Source organism: Phoenix dactylifera, chromosome 1 (assembly GCF_051530095.1).
Source record: "Phoenix dactylifera cultivar Ajwa chromosome 1, Ajwa_hap1_PhDact_Kaust_v1.1, whole genome shotgun sequence".
NCBI lineage: Eukaryota > Viridiplantae > Streptophyta > Magnoliopsida > Arecales > Arecaceae > Phoenix > Phoenix dactylifera.
Window position 1 is genome coordinate 38,899,750 of NC_143190.1, and position 25,530 is coordinate 38,925,279.

General features: G+C 40.6%; 1 protein-coding gene and 2 long non-coding RNA genes across 3 annotated transcripts; all 3 read right to left on the minus strand.

Annotated features, from left to right (window-relative positions):
* Window positions 1–200: 200 nt before the first annotated feature.
* On the minus strand, window positions 201–718 carry LOC148702518 (uncharacterized). The gene is made up of 2 exons (XR_016413332.1): window positions 532–718; window positions 201–458 (listed from the first exon to the last, which is right to left on the minus strand). It is a non-coding gene; the product is annotated as an uncharacterized LOC148702518 (long non-coding RNA).
* Window positions 719–21,293: 20,575 nt separating this feature from the next.
* Window positions 21,294–21,989, minus strand: LOC149768632 (uncharacterized). Its single transcript, XM_089923783.1, has one exon. It carries the CDS (start codon window positions 21,987–21,989, stop codon window positions 21,294–21,296), a length of 696 nt encoding a protein of 231 aa, XP_089779909.1.
* Window positions 21,990–22,573: 584 nt separating this feature from the next.
* On the minus strand, window positions 22,574–23,091 carry LOC149768633 (uncharacterized). Its single transcript, XR_016413335.1, has 2 exons — window positions 22,863–23,091; window positions 22,574–22,831 (listed from the first exon to the last, which is right to left on the minus strand). It is a non-coding gene; the product is annotated as an uncharacterized LOC149768633 (long non-coding RNA).
* Between the last annotated feature and the right edge of the window lie 2,439 nt (window positions 23,092–25,530).

Sequence of the window (25,530 nt, forward strand, 5' to 3'; positions counted from 1 at the left end):
AGAATAGAAGTTCTCTGTTTTCAATTTTATATATATCCTGTCTAATCCGAAGAGGTCTATTTATAGACTTCTTTAGGACAGACGCGACCCAAAACCGATCCAACGGTCAAAACCGGTAAGAAAGTTTGAAAAAACACTGGGAGTATGGCCAGCGGATGCGAGGTTGGTTGCGAAGAGGTGCTAACGAGGAAGCGACGTGGCTCCTCGTGCTATGGGTGCGAGGCACGGCCCACGCACCTCTTGGCTCATCGTACCCGTTGTCCGACCTCGGCTCCTCTGGGCTCATCACACCTGTGGTCCGACCTCGGCCTCGGCTCTTCGCGCTTCAGTTAAGGTGGGTCGGACGAGCACAGGCACACAGAACCTCGGACGAGCAGGGGCAGGGCCCAGCGAGCACAAGCACATGCGCAAAGAACCTTCGCTCGGACAAGCACAGGCACAGCTCGGCTGCAGAGAACCTCGGCTCGAACAAGCTCGGCTGCAGAGAACCTTGGCTCGGACAAGCACATGCCCAGCTCGGCTGCAGAGAACCTCGGCTCGGACAAGCACAGGCCCAACGAGCACAAGAGAACCGAGCTCGGCTCGGACAAGGAGGGAACATCCCAACGAGCACAAGAAAACCAAGCTTTACGTAATAGAAATAAAAAGGAGGGAATGGGAAACCAACCTGTTATCTCATCCCCACCCAAACAACACACCAACCACCAAGCCAAACTCCCTTATTAACATATATATATAATATATATATTTTAAGTATGAAAACTTTTAATCATTATTTAATAAAAATCTAACATTCCCCCACCTGATTAAAATGTTTTCAAAAATAAAAAATAGTCAAATCGGGCTTGTTTATGTCACGACTTCAATAAAGGTAGCTTGCGGCTTTGAACCTTTACCTAGTGAAAGTATATTTTCATCTGAAAGGTATAGTGGTAGCTAAAAAGCTTTGAACCAAATCCTTTGGTTCAGATTTCTATATACTTCACCCATGACAAATGCAAATACTGGGTTCATTATAGGTGGTGCTTTTTCTGGCCTTATGCACCAATATCTCAGTTTCATGAGTGCTCTAGGGGTTAAACCCTTATCCCCATAGACTGCGGCCACACAGTCACACTCACATAGGTGAGTCCTCCAAGGGTGCTCGCAGCACAGCACCTTGCCATAAACTCGGACTCATTCAGAGTTTTAAACTCTTCCATATACCTCTGCTGTATTTAGCACTCACATCACAGGGAGAGACCAAATGACATAAAGTCATTTTATTATAGTGCTAACTAATCATTAAACAACTTGTTTTTCCCGTTGAACCTTTCATCTTGGGATCTCCAGTCAGAATAGGTTGGGTTGCTATTGTCAATGATTCCTTATGGGTTTCAGTCCCATCCCCTTTGATGTTTCTATGACTTTGCTTCTAGCCAGTCCTTTAGTTAAAGGATCTGCTAGGTTATCTTTAGATCCAACAAATTCCAAAGTTATGATACCATTTTTAATTAGGTATCTAATAGTCTTATGTCTCACACTAATGTGTCTTCTATTTCTCTTGTTATACTCAGTATTTCTACAAGTATTAATTGCAGCTTCATTATCACATAACAAAGAGATAGCAGGTATAGGCTTTTCCATAATAGGTATTTCAGACATAAGATTCTTAAACCATTCTGCTTCTTGACTTGCAGAATCTAAGGCTACAATCTCAGCCTCCATAGTGGATCTTGTGATCACAGTTTGTTTGGATGATCTCCAAGCAACAGCTGCACCATCCAACATGAATATGTATCCACTAGTTCCTTTTTGATTCACTGAATCAGTGATCCAACTAGCATCACTGTATCCTTCAAGTATAGTGGGAAATCTTGAGTAATGTAAACCATAATACATTGTACCTCTCAAGTATCTAAGTACTCTATCCAGTGCTTCCCAGTGACTAAGACTAGGGCAACTATTAAACCTACTGAGCTTTCCTATAACATAAGAAATGTCAGGTCTACATGTATTTGCAACATACATCAGTGTCCCAATAATTTGAGCAAATTTCTCTTGGGCCACTGGATCACCTTTATTGCACTTCAAGTTCAAACCATGCTCATAAGGTGTACTCACTGGTTTATAGTTGTACTTATCAAATTTCTTCAATATTTTCTCAATATATTGTGATTGATCAAAGATTATACCATCAGGTATTCTGGTAATCCTGTTACCAAGAATTACCTCTGCCTGACCTAAATCTTTCATATCAAAATTATTAGATAAGAAAGTTTTGATATCAGTCACCATATTCATATCAGTACCAAAAATTAAAATATCATCAACATATAAACACAAGATAATACATGAATCATTTTCTAACTTTGAATATAAGCACTTATCTGATTCATTTGCTTTAAAGCCATAAGAAACAATTATTTTATCAAATTTCCTATGCCATTGCTTAGGAGCTTGTTTTAAACCATAGAGGGATTTGACTAACCTACAAACTTTTCTTTCCTGTCCTTGAGCCACATATCCCTCTGGCTGATCCATATAGATCTCTTCCTCTAAATCACCATGAAGGAAGGCAGTCTTGACATCCATTTGATGAATTATCAAATTATGGATTGAAGCCAGTGCAATTAAAGTACGAATTGTGGTTATCCTAGTTACAGGAGAATATGTATCAAAGTAGTCAATACCCTCTTTCTGAGAAAAGCCCTTAGCAACTAATCTTGCTTTATATTTTTCAATAGAACCATCAGGTCTTAATTTCTTCTTAAATATCCATTTACAACCTATAGCCTTACTACCAGGTGGTAAGTCAGTTAAAAACCATGTTTTATTAGTCATAAGTGAATTCATTTCACTATTAATAGCTTCCTTCCAAAACATAGAATCTAATGAGTTCATAGCATCTTTATAAGTTTTAGGATCATCTTCAACCATAAAAGTATAGAAATCAGATCCAAAATCTTTCTTTTTCCTAATTCTTTTTCCTTTACCAAGTTCATTAATATCATTAAGTTCATTTTCATTTTCATTATTAGGAATAATTAGAGAATTAGATGGCGAACTACAAGATGCATCATTAGATCTATCTATTACATGCTTTTCTATTTTATCCTTAAATGAAAAAATGTCTTCAAAGAAAGAAGCATCTTTAGATTCAATTATAGTATTCTTATCTATGCCATTAATATCAGAATTAATGACTAAGAACCTATAAGTAACACTATTAAGAGAATAACCAAGAAACACAGCATCAAAAGTATTAGGTCCTAATTTTCTTTTCTTGATTAAAGGAATATTAACCTTAGCCAAACAACCCCAAACTTTTACAAAATTTAGGTTAGGTTTTCTTCCTTTCCAAAGTTCATAAGGAGATTTATTAGAACCTTTAAATAGTACCCTATTAAGCAGAAAACATGCAGTAAGCATTGCTTCCCCCCACCAAACCTCAGGTAAACCTGAGTTGGCAAGCAAAGATCTTACCATATCTTGCAGAGTCCTATTTTTCCTTTCAGCCACTCCATTAGACTGAGGTGAATAGGGAGGTGTAACTTCATGTAGAATTCCATTAACTCTACAGAATTCATTCAAGTCATTAGAGGTGTATTCTCCTCCTCTATCTGACCTGAGAATCTTTATTCTCTTGTCAAGTAGATTTTCTACTAAAGATTTGTAAGTCTTGAACATCTCAAATGCTTCATCTTTAGATTTCATTAAATAAACTTGACAATACTTAGAATAATCATCTATGAAGGTAATGAAATACCTTCTACCCCCTTTAGTCAAAGTTCCATTTAGATCACATACATCTGAATGTATTAATTCTAATAAAGTTGAATTTCTATTTACTATTTTAAATGGTTTTCTAGGTTGTTTAGATTGAACACAAATTTGGCACCTTTCCTTTTCATTTAATGAAACATTAGGTAATAAACCAGAGCTAATCATTCTTTTAATAGTATTATTATTCACATGTCCTAATCTAGCATGCCAAAGAGATGAAGAACATATTGAAAGCACAATTTTATTATTGTTATCAGAAGGAAAATCCAAAGATACATTATTTATTACATACAAGCCATCACACTCATAGCCTTTGCCTACAAATGTTCCATTCTTTGTTATAATCACTTTCTTAGATTGAAATAACAAAGAATAACCACTCCTATTTAGAAGAGATCCACTGATCAGATTCCTCCTTCCATCGGGCACATGGTACACATTAAATAGTGTAAGCACATTTCCAAACGTAAGCCTTAGAAGTACTTTTCCAGTTCCAAGCACTCGTGCCGAGGTGGAGTTCCCCATAGTTACTGTTGGTAAAAAATGGACCACCCCACAAATGTAATTATAGCACCCAAATCCATCAGCAAGCTCGAGCTCATCCTAAGTGATCGAGCTCTTCCGCTCTCGAGCTCATCCTAAGTGATCGGGCTCTTCCGCTCTCGAGCTCATCCTAAGTGATCGAGCTCTTCCGCTCTCGAGCTCATCCTAAGTGATCGGGCTCTTCCGCTCTCGAGCTCATAGACCAGAGAGCCGAGACCAGAGAGCCGAGACCAGAAGGCCGAGACCAGAGAGCCGAGACCAGAGAGCCGAGACCAGAAGGCCGAGACCAGAAGGCCGAGCACAGCAGGCCGAGCCCATGCCTTAGCCAAATATCCAATTTCCACCTAACCCTCTAAGGGACCTGACAACTCCACTATAACCTGCCACTATCTCCAAGCCATCAAGGCATAAGATCTTTGCAGGTATTCGGCACGACCTGCCATTAATGCACGAGACTCTCTCAAGTCTCCGATGCACTCAGTCATTTAATGAACACGGCCCAAGACGATCTCCGGATCACTGAACCATCAGAACGTATGGCTCTCCCTGACCGCCGGTTCATTCGGTAATAAATGCACTTACCATCCACGGACCCCAGGCCCACCACAGCCGGCGGTTCAACCACTCCAACAGGTCCGATCGACCGTGACAACTTCCTGATTCCGGTCTGATCCGGTCCCGTTCTCCATTACGCCATTAATGGGCCAAATCGTGCCCAATTATTACAAAATAGGACAAACCTCCTGTCACCTCCCAGGTAACAAAAATCCTCCTATAAAAGGAAACCTGGGGGGAAAAGGGAGGGGGGACCAAAAACAAGAGGAAAAACTCGGAGCTGGAGAGAACCCTCCTAGACCGGGGGAAAAAGGAAGAAAACAGCACAGATACAATTGAACACAATATTCTCTTTGTCTTCTCCACATACTCTCTTCCCTGCTCTCTCCACATACTGGCCCCCTCTGACTTAGGCATCGGAGGGCCGGCGCCGGGGAGCCCGGCCACCGGCTTTTTTGGCAGGACAGGACAGGACTGGACGCACCACCCCTCTTCGGATGCTCCCACGCCCCACGGTGGAGGACGCAGCCGGCCGGCGCACCGCCGTCCGCCCCCTGTAGCAGCGGAGCTCCTCCTTCCCCGGCTTCGCGGCGGCCCCCGGGTCCAATTTCCAGCAACAGTTGGCGCTAGAGGAAGGGCCCGAGTTCGCTGCCATGAAGCTAAGAAGCAAAGGGGCTTCCAATGCCTCTCGACGTCCTCCACCTAGCCCGGAGCGTTCCGTCCGAAACCCATCACCTCCGACCGAGTCAGTTCATCAAGTTCGGCCGGAGCAGTTCGATGCCCTGGTACAACAGGTGCAGGCCCTGGCTACCGCTGTCAAAAGCCTGTAACCTAGGGGCATCCCAACGGCACCGCCTCCTCCGGCTCCAGTTCAACCGGAGCCTCCCACAAGCGGACTTCACCTTCGAGGTCAGGACTCCCAAGTCCAGGCCTCCCTTTGGAGAGAGCACCCAGCCGGAGGCCACGGAGGCTGGCCACAGCCTTCGGAAGCTGAATCGGTTCCAGGACAACCTGCGCTCGAACGAACCGCTGCAGCGATCCTCCAGAACGATGAACTCGACTGAAAGGTCGAGAAGCTGGAGCGCCAAATCCAGGCACTCCACGGAAGGAAATCAGGACATAACGGCGACTTCGAGTTCAATACGAAGTCCCCCTTCTCCCAGCAAATTGATGACGAACCAGTCCCGCCGCGGTTCAAGATGCCCCAGGTGGAGCCTTACAACGGCAGGGCCGACCCCCTCGACCACCTGGAGAGTTATCGGGTCTTAATGGCCCTACAAGGAGCCTCGGAGGCCATGATGTGCAAAGCCTTTCCAGCAACGCTCCGAGGACCGGCCCGGCTTTGGTTCACCGGGCTGAAGCCGAGTACTGTCTCCTCCTTTGAGCAGCTCGGCAGGCAGTTTGCCAGTAATTTTGCCGCTAGCCAGCCCCAGTGGCGGACGTCGGACTCCCTCCTTGACATCAAACAAAAGGAGGGAGAGTCCTTCAAGGAGTACTTGGATCGGTTTACTGCCGCAACATGGGAAGTCCGGGAGCTGGACCAGTCAATCGCCATGTCGGCACTAAAGACTGGAGCCCGGTCTTACAGGTTCCTCTTCTCTATCGAGAAGAACTTCCCTGCGGACCTCACCGAAATGTTGGCTCGAGCTCGCAAGTACGCCAAGACTGAGGAAGCCATGGCCTCTCGGCGGGAGGAAGCCGAACAACCTGCCAAGATGCAGAAGAAGCACCAGGAGCACTCCCAACCAAGTAGCAGATTCCCCTGGCATGAGAAAGAGCCTCCTTGGCCCAAGAGCCTAGCTCGCCCGGGGTCTCCCCTCCAAAAATTTCAGACGTACACTCCTCTCACATCCACCCGAGCAGAAATCCTCATGGAGATTGAGGGTCGGGGCTACCTCCGACCTCCATTGAGAATGCGTCCGACAGAGTCGCGGAAGCACTCGAAAAAGTACTGCCGCTTCCACCGAGATCGCGGCCATGATACGGAGGATTGCTACGAGCTTCGTGATGAGATCGAGGCACTTGTCTGCCGAGGTCGGTTGAGTTATTTTGTCCGTGATCATGCCTACAGGAGAGAGCCCGAGAAACAAAATTCAGTGCCGCATAAGGAGCAGAATGACAACTGACCTCTCACGGGCATCATCAATACCATCAGAGGGCGGGCAACTAGAGGCACCAGAAGCTCCGAGCTCGGAAAAAAGAGCTTCCTCAAAGCATCCGTGCACTGTAAAAGTCACATCTCCTTTTCTGATGAAGACCAAAAGGGTGTTGAGCCCTCTTTATGACGACGCTGTAGCTATTTCCCTCATCATTGCAAGGCTTTAAAAAAAAGGATTTTAGTACATAATGAAAGCTCGGCTGATGCCTTATTTTGTATGCCTTCCAAAGGATGAGCGCTCCTCTGGCTAGATTCATAGGAGATTCTACCCCAAGAAAGTACTATGAAGCTAAATCCTTTCATGGTCCAGAAGGCTGCCGAGCTCCGAAGGCCGCCGAGCTCAGAAAGCCGAGCACCAAAGGCCGCCGAGCTCAGAAGGCTGCCAAGCTCCGAAGCCCGAGCTCAGAAGCCCGAATGCAGAACACCTCCCCCAGAAAATCGAGCCAAAGAAAGCTAGTGCCAAGCTAAGTCCTAAGGGACTTCGAAGCTCGGAAGCCATCAATGTTGCCCAAGGTGACAACCCAAGAGGGGGGGGTGAATTGGGTCTTTTAAAACCTTTTAAACTACTTCTAATCTTTTAGATTAATTATGCTAAGTTGTATGGATGCTTAGTGAAGCTTAACCTTAGCAAGAGTATGATTCTAATCTAATCAACTATTAAGCAGTGGGTTCAATAAAAGATTAGTCTAATTTTGCCCTAGTATGCTATTCAATTTAATGATTGAGTAAATTGATTATGCTTGCAACTAAAGGATGCACGAAGAAGAGTTAAGCAAGCTTAATATCTAAGTAAGTGAGTGAGGAGGTCAGTCAACAAAGAGCATCACAAACACAACAAAAATATAGTGGTTCGGTGCACCCCAGCACCTACATCCACTCCCCAAGACCTCTTGGGAATTTCACTATAATCCTACCGATTACAGCCGGTTGTTTTACAAGCTCACAACCCAACTTGTTGTTTTACGAGCGCACAACGAACTCGGTCGGTTTTCCCAGGCTCACCGACTAGAACCACTCCGATTGTTTTCCCGGGCTCACAATCAAACCCTTACACGTTGGTTTTACCCTCGGCTCACCAACAAACCTAAACCCCGTTGGTTTTCCCTTTGGCTCACCAACAAACCTTACACCGTTGGTTTTCCCTTTGGCTCACCAACAAACCTTTACCCCTTGATTCAATCCCGTGATTGAATCAAGTTACAAGATATTATAACAAAGTTTAAGATAAATCAAAGCTTCTTAAACAAGCAAATATAACACTATAAGCAAATAGAGTAAAGTGAAGTCCTCAAACGAGTTTGGAAGATGAAGGAGCTCGACTTCTTCTTTACTTGACCCTCTTCTGATTTGGCACGAAGTGGAGGATCACTGAGGCAGCACACGGATGGAGAGGAAGCTTTGGGATTCACTTGGATGCTCTTCTTCCCTCTATTTCACTTTGAATGGCCCTTTTGTGCTTTTGGGAGATTTCCCTTGTAATCTGTTTGGAATCTCTTCCCTAAAAGTTCTCTCCCACTTCCATGAGTTCTCCCCTAGCTCTCTTCTTGTTTTTATAGCTTTAGATGGCGTGGAAACAAGAATATAGCCGTTAGAGACAAGAAAAAGAGCCGTTGGACACAGTCTGCATTTCCTGACAATGTTACCGTTGGGATCGGAGTCGACTCGCGCGATCAGGAGTCGGCTCGCCTGTTGCAGGAGTCGGCTCGTGTTTTACGGGAGACGACTCGGCCACTGTTCCAAATTTGAATTAATGTGCTTGCCTCGACTGGGAGTCGACTCGTCTTAACCTGGAGTCGACTCGCCAACTTCTGGAGCTGACTTGGCAATTTCGGAGTCGGCTCATCCACTGAAGTCCGTGGATCCAATTTTGAATTTTGTCCTCTCGAGTCGACTCGACTGTCCTGGGAGTCGACTCGAATCTCAGAGCCCGAACTCCCGATCCTTTGTCTTTTGGCTTGTCCAGTCTTGGAGTCGACTCGAACTTCCTTGGAGTCGACTCGGCTCTCAGTTTGCGAAACACAGCCTTCTGTCATCTTGGTGTAGCGCTGCCTTGGAGTCGACTCGAGCTGTCTGGGAGTCGACTCGAATCTCAGAGGCAGTAACTTGGTTTTCTGTCTGTTGATGGTCGCGGAGTCTCGGAGTCGACTCGTGCAATGCGGGAGTCGACTCGAATCTCAGAGTCCCAAAAATGCTCTCTGACTTTTTCCTTGTGTTCCGCTGAGAGTCGACTCTTGCTTTCTTTGGAGTCGACCTACCAACCATCGGAGTCGACTCGCGTTCCACTGGAGTCGACTCGAATCTCAGACCCGAAAACTGCTCTCTGACTTTTCTGCCTGTGACTCCTAGGAGTCGACTCATACTTCTCCGGAGTCGACTCATACTTCTCCGGAGTCGACTCGAATTCCACTGGAGTCGACTCGAAGACTGTTCTTTTGAATTTTTCTTTTGATTTTACTCCTCCAATTTGAATCCTTTGAACTTTAAACTTTGGGCCAATAAATTGTAGCTTTCTTCCAACTTGAGAGCTTTGGAGGCCTTCTTGTGTTCTCCCAACTTGCTATGTTCCTTGCAAAATAAATATCTTTCTCCTTGCAACATAAGCATTAGTATCTATACTTCAAGGTTTTGTGATCATCAAAATCAATTTATGAATCAATCTTTGGGTCATCAATCTCCCCCTTTTTGATGATGACAAAACTTGGAGTATATGCAATATAAAAGATATTGATTTCTAGAAGTAATACATAGCTAAGTTGCATGAAGTAGGAAACATATATATTTAAAAACATACTTCATGATAATGCTTTAGATTTAATCAGCTTAACACAATCAACATATTTAAATTTTAAGCTGATTTGTATTCAATTCAAAGTAATAAAGCATTCTGAGTATATAGCATATACTTAGATATTTCTCCCCCTTTTTGACAACATCAAAAAGATAGTGAAACATTAAGTACACAGATCAGAGCAGAACACATCGAGTGTGAATTCAAGAGGTTTTTTAATTTGATACCACAGATAGTTTTCTAATCAAGTGTAGGTGGAATCTTCCTTAGGTTAATTCAAGAAGTACCACAAATGATAGTCAAGGAAAAATATGAGTGGAAATCTAACCTCTCTTCACTAAGTATGAAAGCTTGTTCATTTAAGACCTTTTGCCCAATCTATTAAGTATTTTATCAACATGAGAGCAATTTAATTAATTTTCAGAGTAAAAGATCAAAACTTATATATTTGGAAAAACATATCATCATGTTGGATCATTAATTCTTAATGACTTCAAAGTTCTTTTATGATAATAAGAGCATTGGGGGCACAAATACTAAAATATGAGTTTATGCAATTTTTGATACATCTTTGAGCTCTTTTAAAGACTTTCTTTTATTCCTTTAGAAAATAAGCACAATTTGATACATAAAATAATGAATTGGCACAAAATAGAAGTTCTAAAGAGCAAGCCAATTAAAACTCATTAGTGAGGTTCAAAATAGATTTTCTAAGAGATACTCAAGAAAATTTAATACATTGTTCTCCCCCTGTTTTATTAAATTAGAGGCTCTTAAGATTTGTAATTTGGTTCATGAGTGATGCATAAGATATACTAACCAAATAACACGCCTCAAGGTGTATCATAAAGATTTTCAGATTTAAATTTCAGATGATACATATTGGAGAGTATTAGGATCACTTTTCATTTAGTATTCTTTCCCTCTCCTATAGATTCATGTAATTAAGTTCCATAAGACCTCTCCTTCTGAAATTTTCTTTCTCCCCCTCAATTGATCATTCCATTTAAGAGTTTAGAATCCTAAGATAATGTTCAACAAAATTGTCAATCTCAAAAATATATTTTCTATAAGTTTCAGCTTATTTTCATAAGACTCAAGGTTTGAGATAAGACAACCTTTATAGAACTCATCTTAAGGTAATTAAAGCATGTCTTGCAATATAAGGAGGTTCATCAAAATCAATCCATAAAATTCAAAGCATGCATCAAAATAAAGTGTCTTTGGGATAGGATACTGAATATCTAAAGCTCCCCCTCAAAAGATGCATTCTTCTTTAATCATTTTAAATTGTTGAATTTCAGATTATAGTGATAAACATGAATAACACTGAAATCCTGTAATATCGAGAATGTAGAGTAATCTAGTATTATTCCAAAATTTGTAGTAATTACTCTTTCTAATCCTTTACGAACAAGTTATGCTTTCTCTTAATCTTAGTGAAAATGTATAGAAATATCAATCAGAAAATGATTCATTAGAAGCTTAGTTTCTTTCAACCGCATTTACATTTTCTTTCTTTTAGAATCATTTGAGTGAGCTGAAATATTTCTAGTTTTAAGATCATTCACTCTATTGATGGAAGTTTTTTAATAATGTAGGGGAGAAAAACATATAGATGATCATTGAGGTATATATATTTATAGAACTCAATTTCTTAATCATATTTTTTCAGCAATGTATACATGAGACACAATAAATCCTTTTAATATCAAAATAAAATCATATATTTAGAAATTTTTGTTTGCAATCAAGATCATCGAAAAACACATCATTTGGATCAAAATTAGTATACTTTGAAGATAAGAAATGATATGTTTCGGATGCGTATTGGAGCAATCAAAATAAATTCTGTTTTTCTTACATTAACATTTTATTTAGTAATCATATGGAGTTTAAGCTTTTATACAAAATCAAATTCTGAATTTCATAAAGATTTTCAATAGAGCCCTTTTAAGTCATAATTTGAGATATGTATCTTTCACATTGTGGCTCATCTTAAATTATTATGATTGAAAAATACATATTTCAATAACATTAAAGCACTTTCAGAATCTTTGTGTTTAATTTTGAGTTTTGATACAAAATAAAGGATATTTTAACAAGTATTAGGACATTATGTATCAAGGTTAGGCGAGTAGAAAGATAGATCAAAATCAATTTATTTTTCCTAAATAGAGATATTCTTCTCTTCTCCTTTCTACAATGATTGTGAATGAATCTATTTTATTTAGCTTTCAGATTTTAATAATGATTGTGAATGACAAATCTGAAATTTCTTTTCAATAGAACCAAACAAAAGATGTTATGTAGCAATTCAAACATTCAAACAAATTGTCCAAGGATGAAGCATTACAAAACATTGAGAACCAATAAATCAAGACATCATACCATATGCAAAATAAATCATGTGTTAAATCATGCATTAAAATATTAAGAACAAGCATGTCAAGGATCCAAATCAATATTTTTCAAATAAACTCCCCCTATTTAAATATAATCTTGCAATGATTTTATCCTTAAAGTGTGTTTTCAAGTGATTAAAAAAAAATTGACTTAATTCTACTTTCATTAACTTTGTCTTTCATTTATAACTTTCTTATGCTCTATACTCTATTTGCTCCCTATCCGGTGGAGTTGGAAGGGGCACGAGGTACTACCACTAGCCTCCCTCTTGTGCCGTCCCTAATATGCCCTACACCGAATAGTTGGGTCAAATAGTGCCGGGTACTACCACTAGCCTCCCCATTGGCACCATCCCTATGATGAGCAATATAGAAAATTTATAAAGTTCACTTCAAACTATTCCTGTTTAAGTGTAATTAATTACGAATTTTATCCCTTCCAAATGTGCCGAATATATTATGCTTGTTTTGCTTTTCCTTAAGATTGGGGTATTTGCCTCTACTTGGATTTTACTTCTCTTGAATAATATCCATTTTCTTTTATTTATCTCTCTCTCTTCATTATTCTCAAGTAATTTACATGAAAGAACAGAATAATGAAATAATCTTATGTATCATATAGATGTATATCATGCAAACAATATTTTCATTGTGCTCAAGGATTCATAACTTCTCACAAGTTATTTTAAATCAAAATTTTATGCATAAACTTGTGTATTTCATGATTATGACATAGGCAAAGATATATTATAGTTTTGGCAAACCATGAAACAATTTCTAAAAGTATAAGTCAATCAATATATGTATATATAGACATGATATCAAAAATTAATAATTAAAGACCTTAATCATGCCATAATAAGATTTAAGTTATTGACTTTGCTCAATTAATTTGTGAGAAAGGTATCTAAAATTACCTATTCATTATATGTTCTTCAAGCCAAACTCGATTTCTTATGTGTGAACTTTTGGCTGAAGAAGATCCTCTCTCTTGTTTGCATGTGAATGTTTAGTGTATCTTACATGAAGATATCCTTCAAGTTGAAATTTCTCATTTTTCTTTCTTGAAGGAAGGTCATTAGTTTCTTTAAGATACAAAGCATTCATCCAACATATATATTTTTTTTTAACTAGATGACTCAATATAAGATATGACAATAGTTGCATGTTGAGTCACTTTACTCAAGAGATTCCCTAAATATAAGCAAGCACATATCACTTGAACTAAAGAGATAGTTTCATTAAATCAGATGGTTCAAGGACAAGCATGTGAGGCAATAGGTAGATTTATCAAGGTCAAATTAATTTCTTATTTTCAACATCAATTTAGCTTAGATTCTATTTGCTTAAGATAATTATCAATAAGGCATGCTAGCTAAGTTTTGATCAAATTGCCTTAAACAATTGTTTCTATCAAAATTCAGATTATGATTCATTTGTTATCAATAAATTATGATTCATTAGAGTTAGATTGAAGTCTTGCATAAGGGCACATAATGATCACACAATCTGGTCTATTAGGTGTTTGATGAAATAATTATTCTATCATGCTTTTGATGCTTGTTCCAAATCACATATTGCTTTATCATATTAGTAATGAGTGTTTTCAAATAACGTGGTTATTTTATATAGATTTTTTTTTAAATGAAATAACCACATAGACGTATATTCTACACATTCATTTGACAGAATATAAAGCTCATAAAGCAAGCAAATGATAATGGTGATCTTTACTTCTAATCATGCAAGAATTTCATCAAGATCTAATTCATCTTTTCTTGATTGAATCTTTTAGTAGTCACCAATTTTTCTTCATTAAGTGTATTTTTGAAAACTCAATTTGGTTCTAATTATTAACAAGTTTTCAGATTGTCATATGTAAAAGATTAAACATATCCATATATAATTTGATTTTAGTATCTTGATAATGAATCATTAGTCTCATAAAGAATAAACTGAATTGATATTTCTTTAACTAGAATCTTTTTATTGAATATTCTATATGCATTGCTTGATGAATGATATCCAAGGATAGAAATATCTTTATCAGATTTGGCATTATTTTCATAAGAATATATCAGGTATAACGTGTACGACTAAAAAATATGAAAGATATGCAGTAGTTCATTTTCTATTTTTCAGAAGATCAAATGGAGTTTTCATCAAATATAGACCTAATAGAAACCATATATATGACAAGCAATGATGATAGCTTTTAAATGACTATCGTACAACATTGCCTTTTTCATTTCTTCAAGGATTCTATTAACCCTATTTTACTTATGGTGTTCTTTGGTGCAGAAATAATTGTATTCAATATTATTTTCTGTGCACAACTTAATACAAAATTGGTTTTCAACACTATGCCATGATACTTCTTTTACTTTCATAGTTTGCAAACCTTTTTCATTTGATCCCTTTCACAAGATTTAGCAAATGCAGAAAATACTTTAATTTTACTTGCCAAAAACAAATCCAATGTAAGCTTGTGAAAACTTAGTGATGGAAACAACATCTTTAGATTTAGAAATTGATTCTTGTTTGTTTCCTTAGTTAACATGCATAGTAAACTTTGACCTTGCAGAAGATATTCTAAGTAAACCAATGACAAGATCTTTTGAGATTAGGTCCATACTAGCATAAGTTAATTTTATATGCCAAAAAGAATTCTTTGATCATAGTATTTATAATGCATATATTCAAAGATATACCAAGTACACATTTTCATATCTATGATCAAGGAACAATAATGCCATGGATAAAAACTCTCAGTCAAGCATATAGAGAATTCATTGAGTTATTCTTAGGAGAATTGATTTACCAAATTATCCATCTATAAGTAAAGCATAATCTAGAAAGATGGAGTGATTTGGATATATTTTCTTTTCATATCAGAAATATCACTTATATCACAAGAAAAGAATGATTAATACTTGCAAGATGTGTTTTAATCAACTAATAAAACAATTTCAATACGAGAAGATGTAAGAATTACTTATTTCATCCTTTCTTTCATTTAAATCATTCTTTTTAATTACATTTTAAATTCAATTCTTTAACACATGTCTAGAGCACCCATTGTTTAGATAACATCTTTCATTAGAACCTTGGATAGCTAGACATGCTTGCTGAAAGAATAATCATATTTTCAACTTAGGAACCCAAGCTCTTTTGGGTCCTTGTAGGTTAGCTATAATTGTTCCTTTTGGAACCCATATTCTCTTAATAGCTATTTTGTCCATGAATTTACAGATTTTAGGATTACAAGGGATGTATTTCTGTATCCTCTTGTTGAATTTAACAAACTTAGATCGAACATGAGTAGTAGGAAAACTTTTAATTTTCTGTTTCTCCCTTTTTGGTTCATTAAATTTGTAATGTATAGATTTAGGGACAACAGAAGAGATTTTACTTAGCTTTTGTTTATGAGAATCTGTTTTAGAGTAATTAAAAACTGTTTTAACAAACATATTCTTAAAAGGTTTTTGGGTGTACCAAGGTTGATATCCTAATGTAACTTTATCAAATTCAGCTCCTTGATCATTTATCATTAGGTTCAATTTTTCAGAGCTGAGGGTAAATCTTTCAACAACAGGTTTTAATCTGTCAACTTCTTTAGTTAATCTTCTGTTATCTTCTGAAAGTAACTCATTGTTTTTCTTAAGTTTATCATGACTTTCAGTGAGAAGTTGATCTCTTTGATTTAGTTCTTGATTTTCTTTAATTAAGATTTCAGTTTTACTGGTTAGTTTCAGTTTTTCATCTATTAGAATTTGATTTTCAATCTTCAAGTTTTTGTTCTTACAAATAAGTTTCTTATATTCTAAATACAAATCAGAAAAGGCATCATGGAGTTCATCAAATGTAAAATTGCTTTCAGTTTCAGCATGTACCTCTTGTGCCACCAAGCATAGATTTTCAATATGATACTGCTCTCCTTCTACACATGATATTTCAGATTTGTTAGTGCATTCATATTTGTCTTCAAGCATATTCCATATTTCTTTAGCAGTCATGCAAGAAGATATGCAATTAAACTCATTCCTATCTAATGCACAATATAAAAGGTTCATGGCATCAGCATTCAATTGTGCTAAATCCTTTTCATTAAAAGTTTGAGAGAGTGTGTGAAGATCATTTATTATGATTTTCCATAAATAATAGTTTTGTGATTGAATAAAGATGCGCATGCGTATTTTCCAATGTGTATAGTTTATGCCATTAAATAGTGGTGGTGTATCAATTGATTGTCCTTCTCCTAGAAAACTATCTATTTGAGTTGTCATGATCTTTGGCTCTAGTCGGTTAAGACTACAAATAATATTTGAGCACCTGCTCTGATACCACTTGTTGCCCAAGGTGACAACCCAAGAGGGGGGGGTGAATTGGGTCTTTTAAAACCTTTTAAACTACTTCTAATCTTTTAGATTAATTATGCTAAGTTGTATGGATGCTTAGTGAAGCTTAACCTTAGCAAGAGTATGATTCTAATCTAATCAACTATTAAGCAGTGGGTTCAATAAAAGATTAGTCTAATTTTGCCCTAGTATGCTATTCAATTTAATGATTGAGTAAATTGATTATGCTTGCAACTAAAGGATGCACGAAGAAGAGTTAAGCAAGCTTAATATCTAAGTAAGTGAGTGAGGAGGTCAGTCAACAAAGAGCATCACAAACACAACAAAAATATAGTGGTTCGGTGCACCCCAGCACCTACATCCACTCCCCAAGACCTCTTGGGAATTTCACTATAATCCTACCGATTACAGCCGGTTGTTTTACAAGCTCACAACCCAACTTGTTGTTTTACGAGCGCACAACGAACTCGGTCGGTTTTCCCAGGCTCACCGACTAGAACCACTCCGATTGTTTTCCCGGGCTCACAATCAAACCCTTACACGTTGGTTTTACCCTCGGCTCACCAACAAACCTAAACCCCGTTGGTTTTCCCTTTGGCTCACCAACAAACCTTACACCGTTGGTTTTCCCTTTGGCTCACCAACAAACCTTTACCCCTTGATTCAATCCCGTGATTGAATCAAGTTACAAGATATTATAACAAAGTTTAAGATAAATCAAAGCTTCTTAAACAAGCAAATATAACACTATAAGCAAATAGAGTAAAGTGAAGTCCTCAAACGAGTTTGGAAGATGAAGGAGCTCGACTTCTTCTTTACTTGACCCTCTTCTGATTTGGCACGAAGTGGAGGATCACTGAGGCAGCACACGGATGGAGAGGAAGCTTTGGGATTCACTTGGATGCTCTTCTTCCCTCTATTTCACTTTGAATGGCCCTTTTGTGCTTTTGGGAGATTTCCCTTGTAATCTGTTTGGAATCTCTTCCCTAAAAGTTCTCTCCCACTTCCATGAGTTCTCCCCTAGCTCTCTTCTTGTTTTTATAGCTTTAGATGGCGTGGAAACAAGAATATAGCCGTTAGAGACAAGAAAAAGAGCCGTTGGACACAGTCTGCATTTCCTGACAATGTTACCGTTGGGATCGGAGTCGACTCGCGCGATCAGGAGTCGGCTCGCCTGTTGCAGGAGTCGGCTCGTGTTTTACGGGAGACGACTCGGCCACTGTTCCAAATTTGAATTAATGTGCTTGCCTCGACTGGGAGTCGACTCGTCTTAACCTGGAGTCGACTCGCCAACTTCTGGAGCTGACTTGGCAATTTCGGAGTCGGCTCATCCACTGAAGTCCGTGGATCCAATTTTGAATTTTGTCCTCTCGAGTCGACTCGACTGTCCTGGGAGTCGACTCGAATCTCAGAGCCCGAACTCCCGATCCTTTGTCTTTTGGCTTGTCCAGTCTTGGAGTCGACTCGAACTTCCTTGGAGTCGACTCGGCTCTCAGTTTGCGAAACACAGCCTTCTGTCATCTTGGTGTAGCGCTGCCTTGGAGTCGACTCGAGCTGTCTGGGAGTCGACTCGAATCTCAGAGGCAGTAACTTGGTTTTCTGTCTGTTGATGGTCGCGGAGTCTCGGAGTCGACTCGTGCAATGCGGGAGTCGACTCGAATCTCAGAGTCCCAAAAATGCTCTCTGACTTTTTCCTTGTGTTCCGCTGAGAGTCGACTCTTGCTTTCTTTGGAGTCGACCTACCAACCATCGGAGTCGACTCGCGTTCCACTGGAGTCGACTCGAATCTCAGACCCGAAAACTGCTCTCTGACTTTTCTGCCTGTGACTCCTAGGAGTCGACTCATACTTCTCCGGAGTCGACTCATACTTCTCCGGAGTCGACTCGAATTCCACTGGAGTCGACTCGAAGACTGTTCTTTTGAATTTTTCTTTTGATTTTACTCCTCCAATTTGAATCCTTTGAACTTTAAACTTTGGGCCAATAAATTGTAGCTTTCTTCCAACTTGAGAGCTTTGGAGGCCTTCTTGTGTTCTCCCAACTTGCTATGTTCCTTGCAAAATAAATATCTTTCTCCTTGCAACATAAGCATTAGTATCTATACTTCAAGGTTTTGTGATCATCAAAATCAATTTATGAATCAATCTTTGGGTCATCAATCAAAATATCTCCAAAAGGTACAGGACGCCACTTTGGCTTCAAATAATTTCAATATTTTATCTATTTCCAGGTCGGAGAATCCAAAAAACGACCAAACGTCGCCCCGAATAGGGCGCACGATCGCTAAACGGACGAAGTCCGTCTCCTGTATGCGTCTCCAATGATGCTCTGGCTAAGCTCGGGACGCCGATTCGACGCCATTCGACGACACTTCGACGCCATTCGACGACACTTCGACGCCATTCGACGCCACTCGACGCCACTTCGACGCCATTCGACGCCATTCGACGCCATTCGACGCCATTCGACGACACTTCGACGACATCCAACGCCATTCGACGCCATTCGACGACACTTCGACGCCATTCGACGCCATTCGACGACACTTCGACGACATCCAACGCCATTCGACGCCATTCGACGCCATTCGACGACACTTCGACGCCATTCGACGCCATTCGACGACACTTCGACGACATCCAACGCCATTCGACGCCATTCGACGCCACTTCGACGCCATTCGACGCCATTCGACGACACTTCGACGCCATTCGACGCCATTCGACGACACTTCGACGCCATTCGACGCCTTTCAACGCCATTCGACGCCTCCTACGACAACACGCCCCGATCTGAGTGGGGGCACCCTGCTGAGTCGACCACAACCCAAAGAAGGCCGCTGAGTCGACCTGAAGCACTTTAACTCCAACTGCATGAGAGGTACCCATTTACTTAATGTTTCTACATTAATGTCTCTACATTGTCTATCCTATTCTTGGATTTCTCTGCCGACGTCCCCAAAGAACGGAGTCCGAGCAGAGAAGCGTCTTCAGTCGCCTCGGCGCAAGGACGCACACGGTACAAGGTACCCATTCATTTAATGTCTTTACATTCTCATTTATCTTTACTTGGATTCTTCTCTGCCGACGTCCCCAAAGAACGGACTCCGAGCAGAGAAAGCGTCTTCAGTCGCCTTGGTGTAAGAACGCTCACAGCACCAGGACGATCGATGACTGAACTACTTCCTTTGCCCGAGCCAAAAAGCAGCTCGGACTCGGAAGTCGGGGGGTAGTGTTGGTGGAAAAATGGACCACCCCACAAATGTAATTATAGCACCCAAATCCATCAGCAAGCTCGAGCTCATCCTAAGTGATCGAGCTCTTCCGCTCTCGAGCTCATCCTAAGTGATCGAGCTCTTCCGCTCTCGAGCTCATCCTAAGTGATCGGGCTCTTCCGCTCTCGAGCTCATAGACTAGAGAGCCGAGACCAGAGAGCCGAGACCAAAAGGCCGAGACCAGAGAGCCGAGACCAGAAGGCCGAGACCAGAAGGCCGAGCACAGCAGGCCGAGCCCATGCCTTAGCCAAATATCCAATTTCCACCTAACCCTCTAAGGGACCTGACAACTCCACTATAACCTGCCACTATCTCCAAGCCATCAAGGCATAAGATCTTCGCAGGTATTCGGCACGACCTGCCATTAATGCACGAGACTCTCTCAAGTCTCTGATGCACTCAGTCATTTAATGAACACGGCCCAAGACGATCTTCGGATCACTGAACCATCAGAACGTATGGCTCTCCCTGACCGCCGGTTCATTCGGTAATAAATGCACTTACCATCCACGGACCCCAGGCCCACCACAGCCGGCGGTTCAACCACTCCAACAGGTCCGATCGACCGTGACAACTTCCTGATTCCGGTCTGATCCGGTCCCGTTCTCCATTACGCCATTAATGGGCCAAATCGTGCCCAATTATTACAAAACAGGACAAACCTCCTGTCACCTCCCAGGTAACAAAAATTCTCCTATAAAAGGAAACCTGGGGGGAAAAGGGAGGGGGGACCAAAAACAAGAGGAAAAATCCGGAGCTGGAGAGAACCCTCCTAGACCGGGGGAAAAAGGAAGAAAACAGCACAGACACAATTGAACACAATATTCTCTTTGTCTTCTCCACATACTCTCTTTCCTGCTCTCTCCACATACTGGCCCCCTCTGACTTAGGCATCGGAGGGCCGGCGCCGGGGAGCCCGGCCACCGGCTTTTTTGGCAGGACAGGACAGGACTGGACGCACCACCCCTCTTCGGATGCTCCCACGCCCCACGGTGGAGGACGCAGCCGGCCGGCGCACCGCCGTCCGCCCCCTGTAGCAGCGGAGCTCCTCCTTCCCCGGCTTCGCGGCGGCCCCCGGGTCCAATTTCCAGCAACAGTTACTGTTAGGCCGCTCCAGACCTGATAAGTAGTAAAAAGGGTATGATCAGTACACATATGAACATTCGCACCTGTATCCACTAACCAATCGGAAGAGCAAATTGCCAAATTTAATTCTGGACTTAAAGTTACATACCGATCATCAGTACTAGTAGGATCAGTACTGGATAGCACCATGTTGGTTTGTGGATTTGCAGGTTGAGAAGGCGCATGTTCATAGTTCTGATACTTCTTCTTCTTCATCCGGCATACTCGAGCCGTATGACCGAGTTTCCCACAATTGTAGCAAATCGGCTTCCGATCATTCTTATTGATATGATGTTTTGGCTTCATAGGTTTTCTTTTGTTTCTAGGTCCACCCTTTTTCAAATTTGGAGTTCTTGAACTTATGGGTCTTATTTTGGCCTTCTACAAAGTTCACCTTGGTTAGAAGCTCAGGATTCATGAGTTGCTCATTATCTTTCTCAAGGTGTTGTTCTTGGATCCTAATGGCAGACAATAGAGTTTTCATTGTCATATCCTCGGTTTTATGTTTCAGGGATAACCCAAAGTCTTTCCAAGAAGGTGGGAGCTTGTCAATGGTACAAGCAACTTGAAGGCTCTCAGTTATACCCATTCTCCTTAAGCCTAATTCATGATAAATCACTGTTAACTCATGGGCTTGATCAACTACAGGCTTGGTGTCAACCATCTTATAAGACAGGAATTGACTAGCAGCATACTTGTCCATTCCGGCATCTTGGATACCATATTTCTTATTAAGATCATCCCAAATCTCCTTGGAGGTTTTAAAAGTGCAGTAGACATCAAAAAGGGGATCAGTAAGATAGGACAGAATCCTTCCCCTACACAGGTAGTCTTTCTTCTTAAATTCCTCCAAATTACAAGTTCTAGCTGGTTCATTCTCTTCCTCATTTGGAGGAGAGTCAAAGATTATGGAAAATAACCCAAGTGTGGTTAAGAAGATTTCCATCTTCTGTCTCCAACGTTTAAAGTTATTTCCATTAAATTTTTCAGGAGGAACCGGGTCACTTGCATTGGCCATTGGAGTAACTCTAAGTACTAGCCTATTATATGTATGAAGAAATATACTTCAAGAATGTTGGAAAAAATACTGTCCCAGAAAATTTTAAATCTATAATACTCTACTTCAACAAATAATAGGCAAAAATAGGCTTACAGAAAATAAATAGAGAAAGTGGAAAAATGGAACCCGAGATGCTGAGGCGTGGTATGTTGGTCACTTTCCTTGAAGTAGATTTCGCCGCCTTACAGTGCACTAGGCTTAGATGGCGTTCTACTCCTGAGATACAACAGCCTCTCGCACTGTTCCTTCTGCCTCAATGATTTGCACGGATCAAAGAAGCCTTCGAACCCAGAATCAGTATGCAGCAAGCCCGTTGATTGAAAGAAAAACAGCAAAACCGGGAGAATAGAAGTTCTCTGTTTTCAATTTTATATATATCCTGTCTAATCCGAAGAGGTCTATTTATAGACTTCTTCAAGACAGACGCGACCCAAAACCGATCCAACGGTCAAAACCGGTAAGAAAGTTTGAAAAAACACTGGGAGTATGGCCAGCGGATGCGAGGTTGGTTGCGAAGAGGTGCTAACGAGGAAGCGACGTGGCTCCTCGTGCTATGGGTGCGAGGCACGGCCCACGCACCTCTTGGCTCATCGTACCCGTTGTCCGACCTCGGCTCCTCTGGGCTCATCACACCTGTGGTCCGACCTCGGCCTCGGCTCTTCGCGCTTCAGTTGAGGTGGGTCGGACGAGCACAGGCACACAGAACCTCGGACGAGCAGGGGCAGGGCCCAGCGAGCACAAGCACATGCGCAAAGAACCTTCGCTCGGACAAGCACAGGCACAGCTCGGCTGCAGAGAACCTCGGCTCGGACAAGCTCGGCTGCAGAGAACCTCGGCTCGGACAAGCACATGCCCAGCTCGGCTGCAGAGAACCTCGGCTCGGACAAGCACAGGCCCAACGAGCACAAGAGAACCGAGCTCGGCTCGGACAAGGAGGAAACATCCCAACGAGCACAAGAAAACCAAGCTTTACGTAATAGAAATAAAAAGGAGGGAATGGGAATCCAACCTGTTATCTCATCCCCACCCAAACAACACACCAACCACCAAGCCAAACTCCCTTATTAACATATATATATATATATATATAATATATTTTAAGTATGAAAACTTTTAATCATTATTTAATAAAAATCTAACAGTCATCAAATAAAGCAGTCTATGGGGGCATATGTAGCGGCCGTTGCTTGACAGCCATCGCCATCCGTCACCTTCTGATGATGGCCATTTAGAGATGTACAGTATTTTTTTGATTGAGCCTTCCAGAGTAACTTAATTAGAGCACCTAACAATGCAATGCTACATAAATTTTGAACCTTTCAGAGGAACTTAATTAGCGCACCAAACAATGCATTCCTACATTCAATTCGAAGCCACGTGTTACTCGATTACAAAATCCGTAGTTCGCCTGGCACTGAGAAATTACTTGTACCACTATCTTTCATAAATTAATGAGAAAAGATGCTGCTATGCTGCGTTTTATTTTTTAACAGAAAATCTAGAAAGTCATCAGCACTTCATGCGTACGTTCGGTTCTCGATACCATTGAATGCCAGAAAATTAATTCACCTTATGTCTCATCAAATGCTTGTTCTGCAAGTACCACACTACCATCTCTGCGTGCATTGTTTATAAGATTGTTTTTTTCAGTGACCGAGAACAATCAGGGCTAAATCCTTCATTTATGGCCATTTTCATGGATCTACTCATCAAATCGCAAACCAAGCGATGAGTTAGCTCTCGCACTTAGTTTTGTGACGAGTGGAGATCCGCTCTCCCCTATCAAAATCAAGGGCCTAACTCGAATCCAACTCGACCTTTAAGTATGTCAAGGTTGGTGAATGTTTTGAGAGAGCGTACCAGATTAAGCCAAGGGAGCAGAATTTGGTAGTCTTTGAGCCAATTCGACAAGTTGCAGATATTGCTTAGCATTTCTAAGAACTTCTTGACTTAATGTTTTACAATGTCAAATATGTGTGGGGGCTAACCATGGAACCTAAAACAAAGAACTTGCTTCCATATTAATACTACAATAGAATTGGTTCATCACCATGGGGCCTCACGATTGTCTTATTCCTTTAATACTAGGTCAAGGTGCTGGGCCATTAGCTGAATCATACTGTCATAGTCTCTTGCCTACTCCCTCCATTTGGAGCATTAAAGATTAATTTAGATGGTGCAGTTAGAAGAATTAAAGCTACTTTAAAGATGGTAATGGGAAATTGATGTATGCTGGTGCATCACGAAAGTTGACAGCAAAATACAGTCCCACACAGCAGGCCTGGATTGAGGGCGGTGGCTCCTCAATAATTCTTGTTTGGATTGACACCTCCTCTGTTAACGCTACAAAGAAGATCGCTCTGTTGAAGGATATTTTAATTTGGTAGGCTACAAGGTGGACCAGTATTGGGGTAAACTCACGAACACATAGGGCTCGTTTGGTTCGCGGAAAGTATTTTCCCTCCTAGGAATATAATTCCTGGGAATCAGATTCCTAGGAAGAGGATACCTAGGAAAGTACTTTTGACATGTTTGGTTAACCATGGGAAAGTGACTAATTTCCAAAGTGCTTATGTTTGGTTGACCATCCACTTTTCTAGGAAAGTTATGTATAATTCCTATTATGCCCTTAATAAAAATTAAGTCTTTAATGCCTCTTTAATGCTTCTTTAATGCTGAAGGGTCTTTTTGGAAAAAAATAAAAAAGGAGTGATTCCCACCTCATGGGAAAGTAACTTTCCCATGTTTCTCATGGGAAAGACTTTCCCATGAAATGTGGGAATCATATTCCCATGGGAATACCACTTTTCCATCTCTCTCCTTTGAAAACTCCAACCAAACAAGAGGCATTTCATTACTTTTCCGTTGACCACACTTTCCCCCCTCATTTTCCTGCGAACCAAACGAGCCCATACAGAGCAAACTACAAAAAAAGGAGAGAAGTTAGGAAAAAAAAGTTTATTAAGTTTGGCCGCATCGGTATAAAGGAAAACTTCCAATGCTTTATATCGATAACATCAACTAAAAGATGAACATCTAGAAAAAAGACTTCTCTCCTAACTAGAGAAGGATAAAAAGATAATGCTTTCTTATGATCCTAAGCATCTGTTGCTTTCAAACTTCTCTCCTTTTCTTGTCCGGAAAATATTCAAAACAGTCCTCTTCATGTCGTATGCTATGGCTTCTTTCTCTTTTTTTTTTTGGTTGCTTCTTTGCAGCATAAGCCGCGCAGCTTGACATTAATACTTCTAGTGTGGTGCCCACGAAGACTTAAAACAAACTTTCCCATCAAAGCGGCATTGACCATTTGCTATTGCATTTCTAATTATCAACAATTATAAATAAAAATATGTAATAAAAAATTGATATTTATAATTGCTACTTGTATTGCAAGGTTGGATTCATGTACCAACCCAGCCTTTCAGGCTATGGTTATCATAAAAAAATTAAAATACATCTTTTGGATTATTAAGAGAGAATAAAAAAAAAAGGTAATAGA

Bases quoted from the DNA above. Each gene is read 5' to 3' on its own strand.
- LOC149768632 (XM_089923783.1), bottom strand. From the start codon at position 21,989: ATGGCCAATGCAAGTGACCCGGTTCCTCCTGAAAAATTTAATGGAAAT.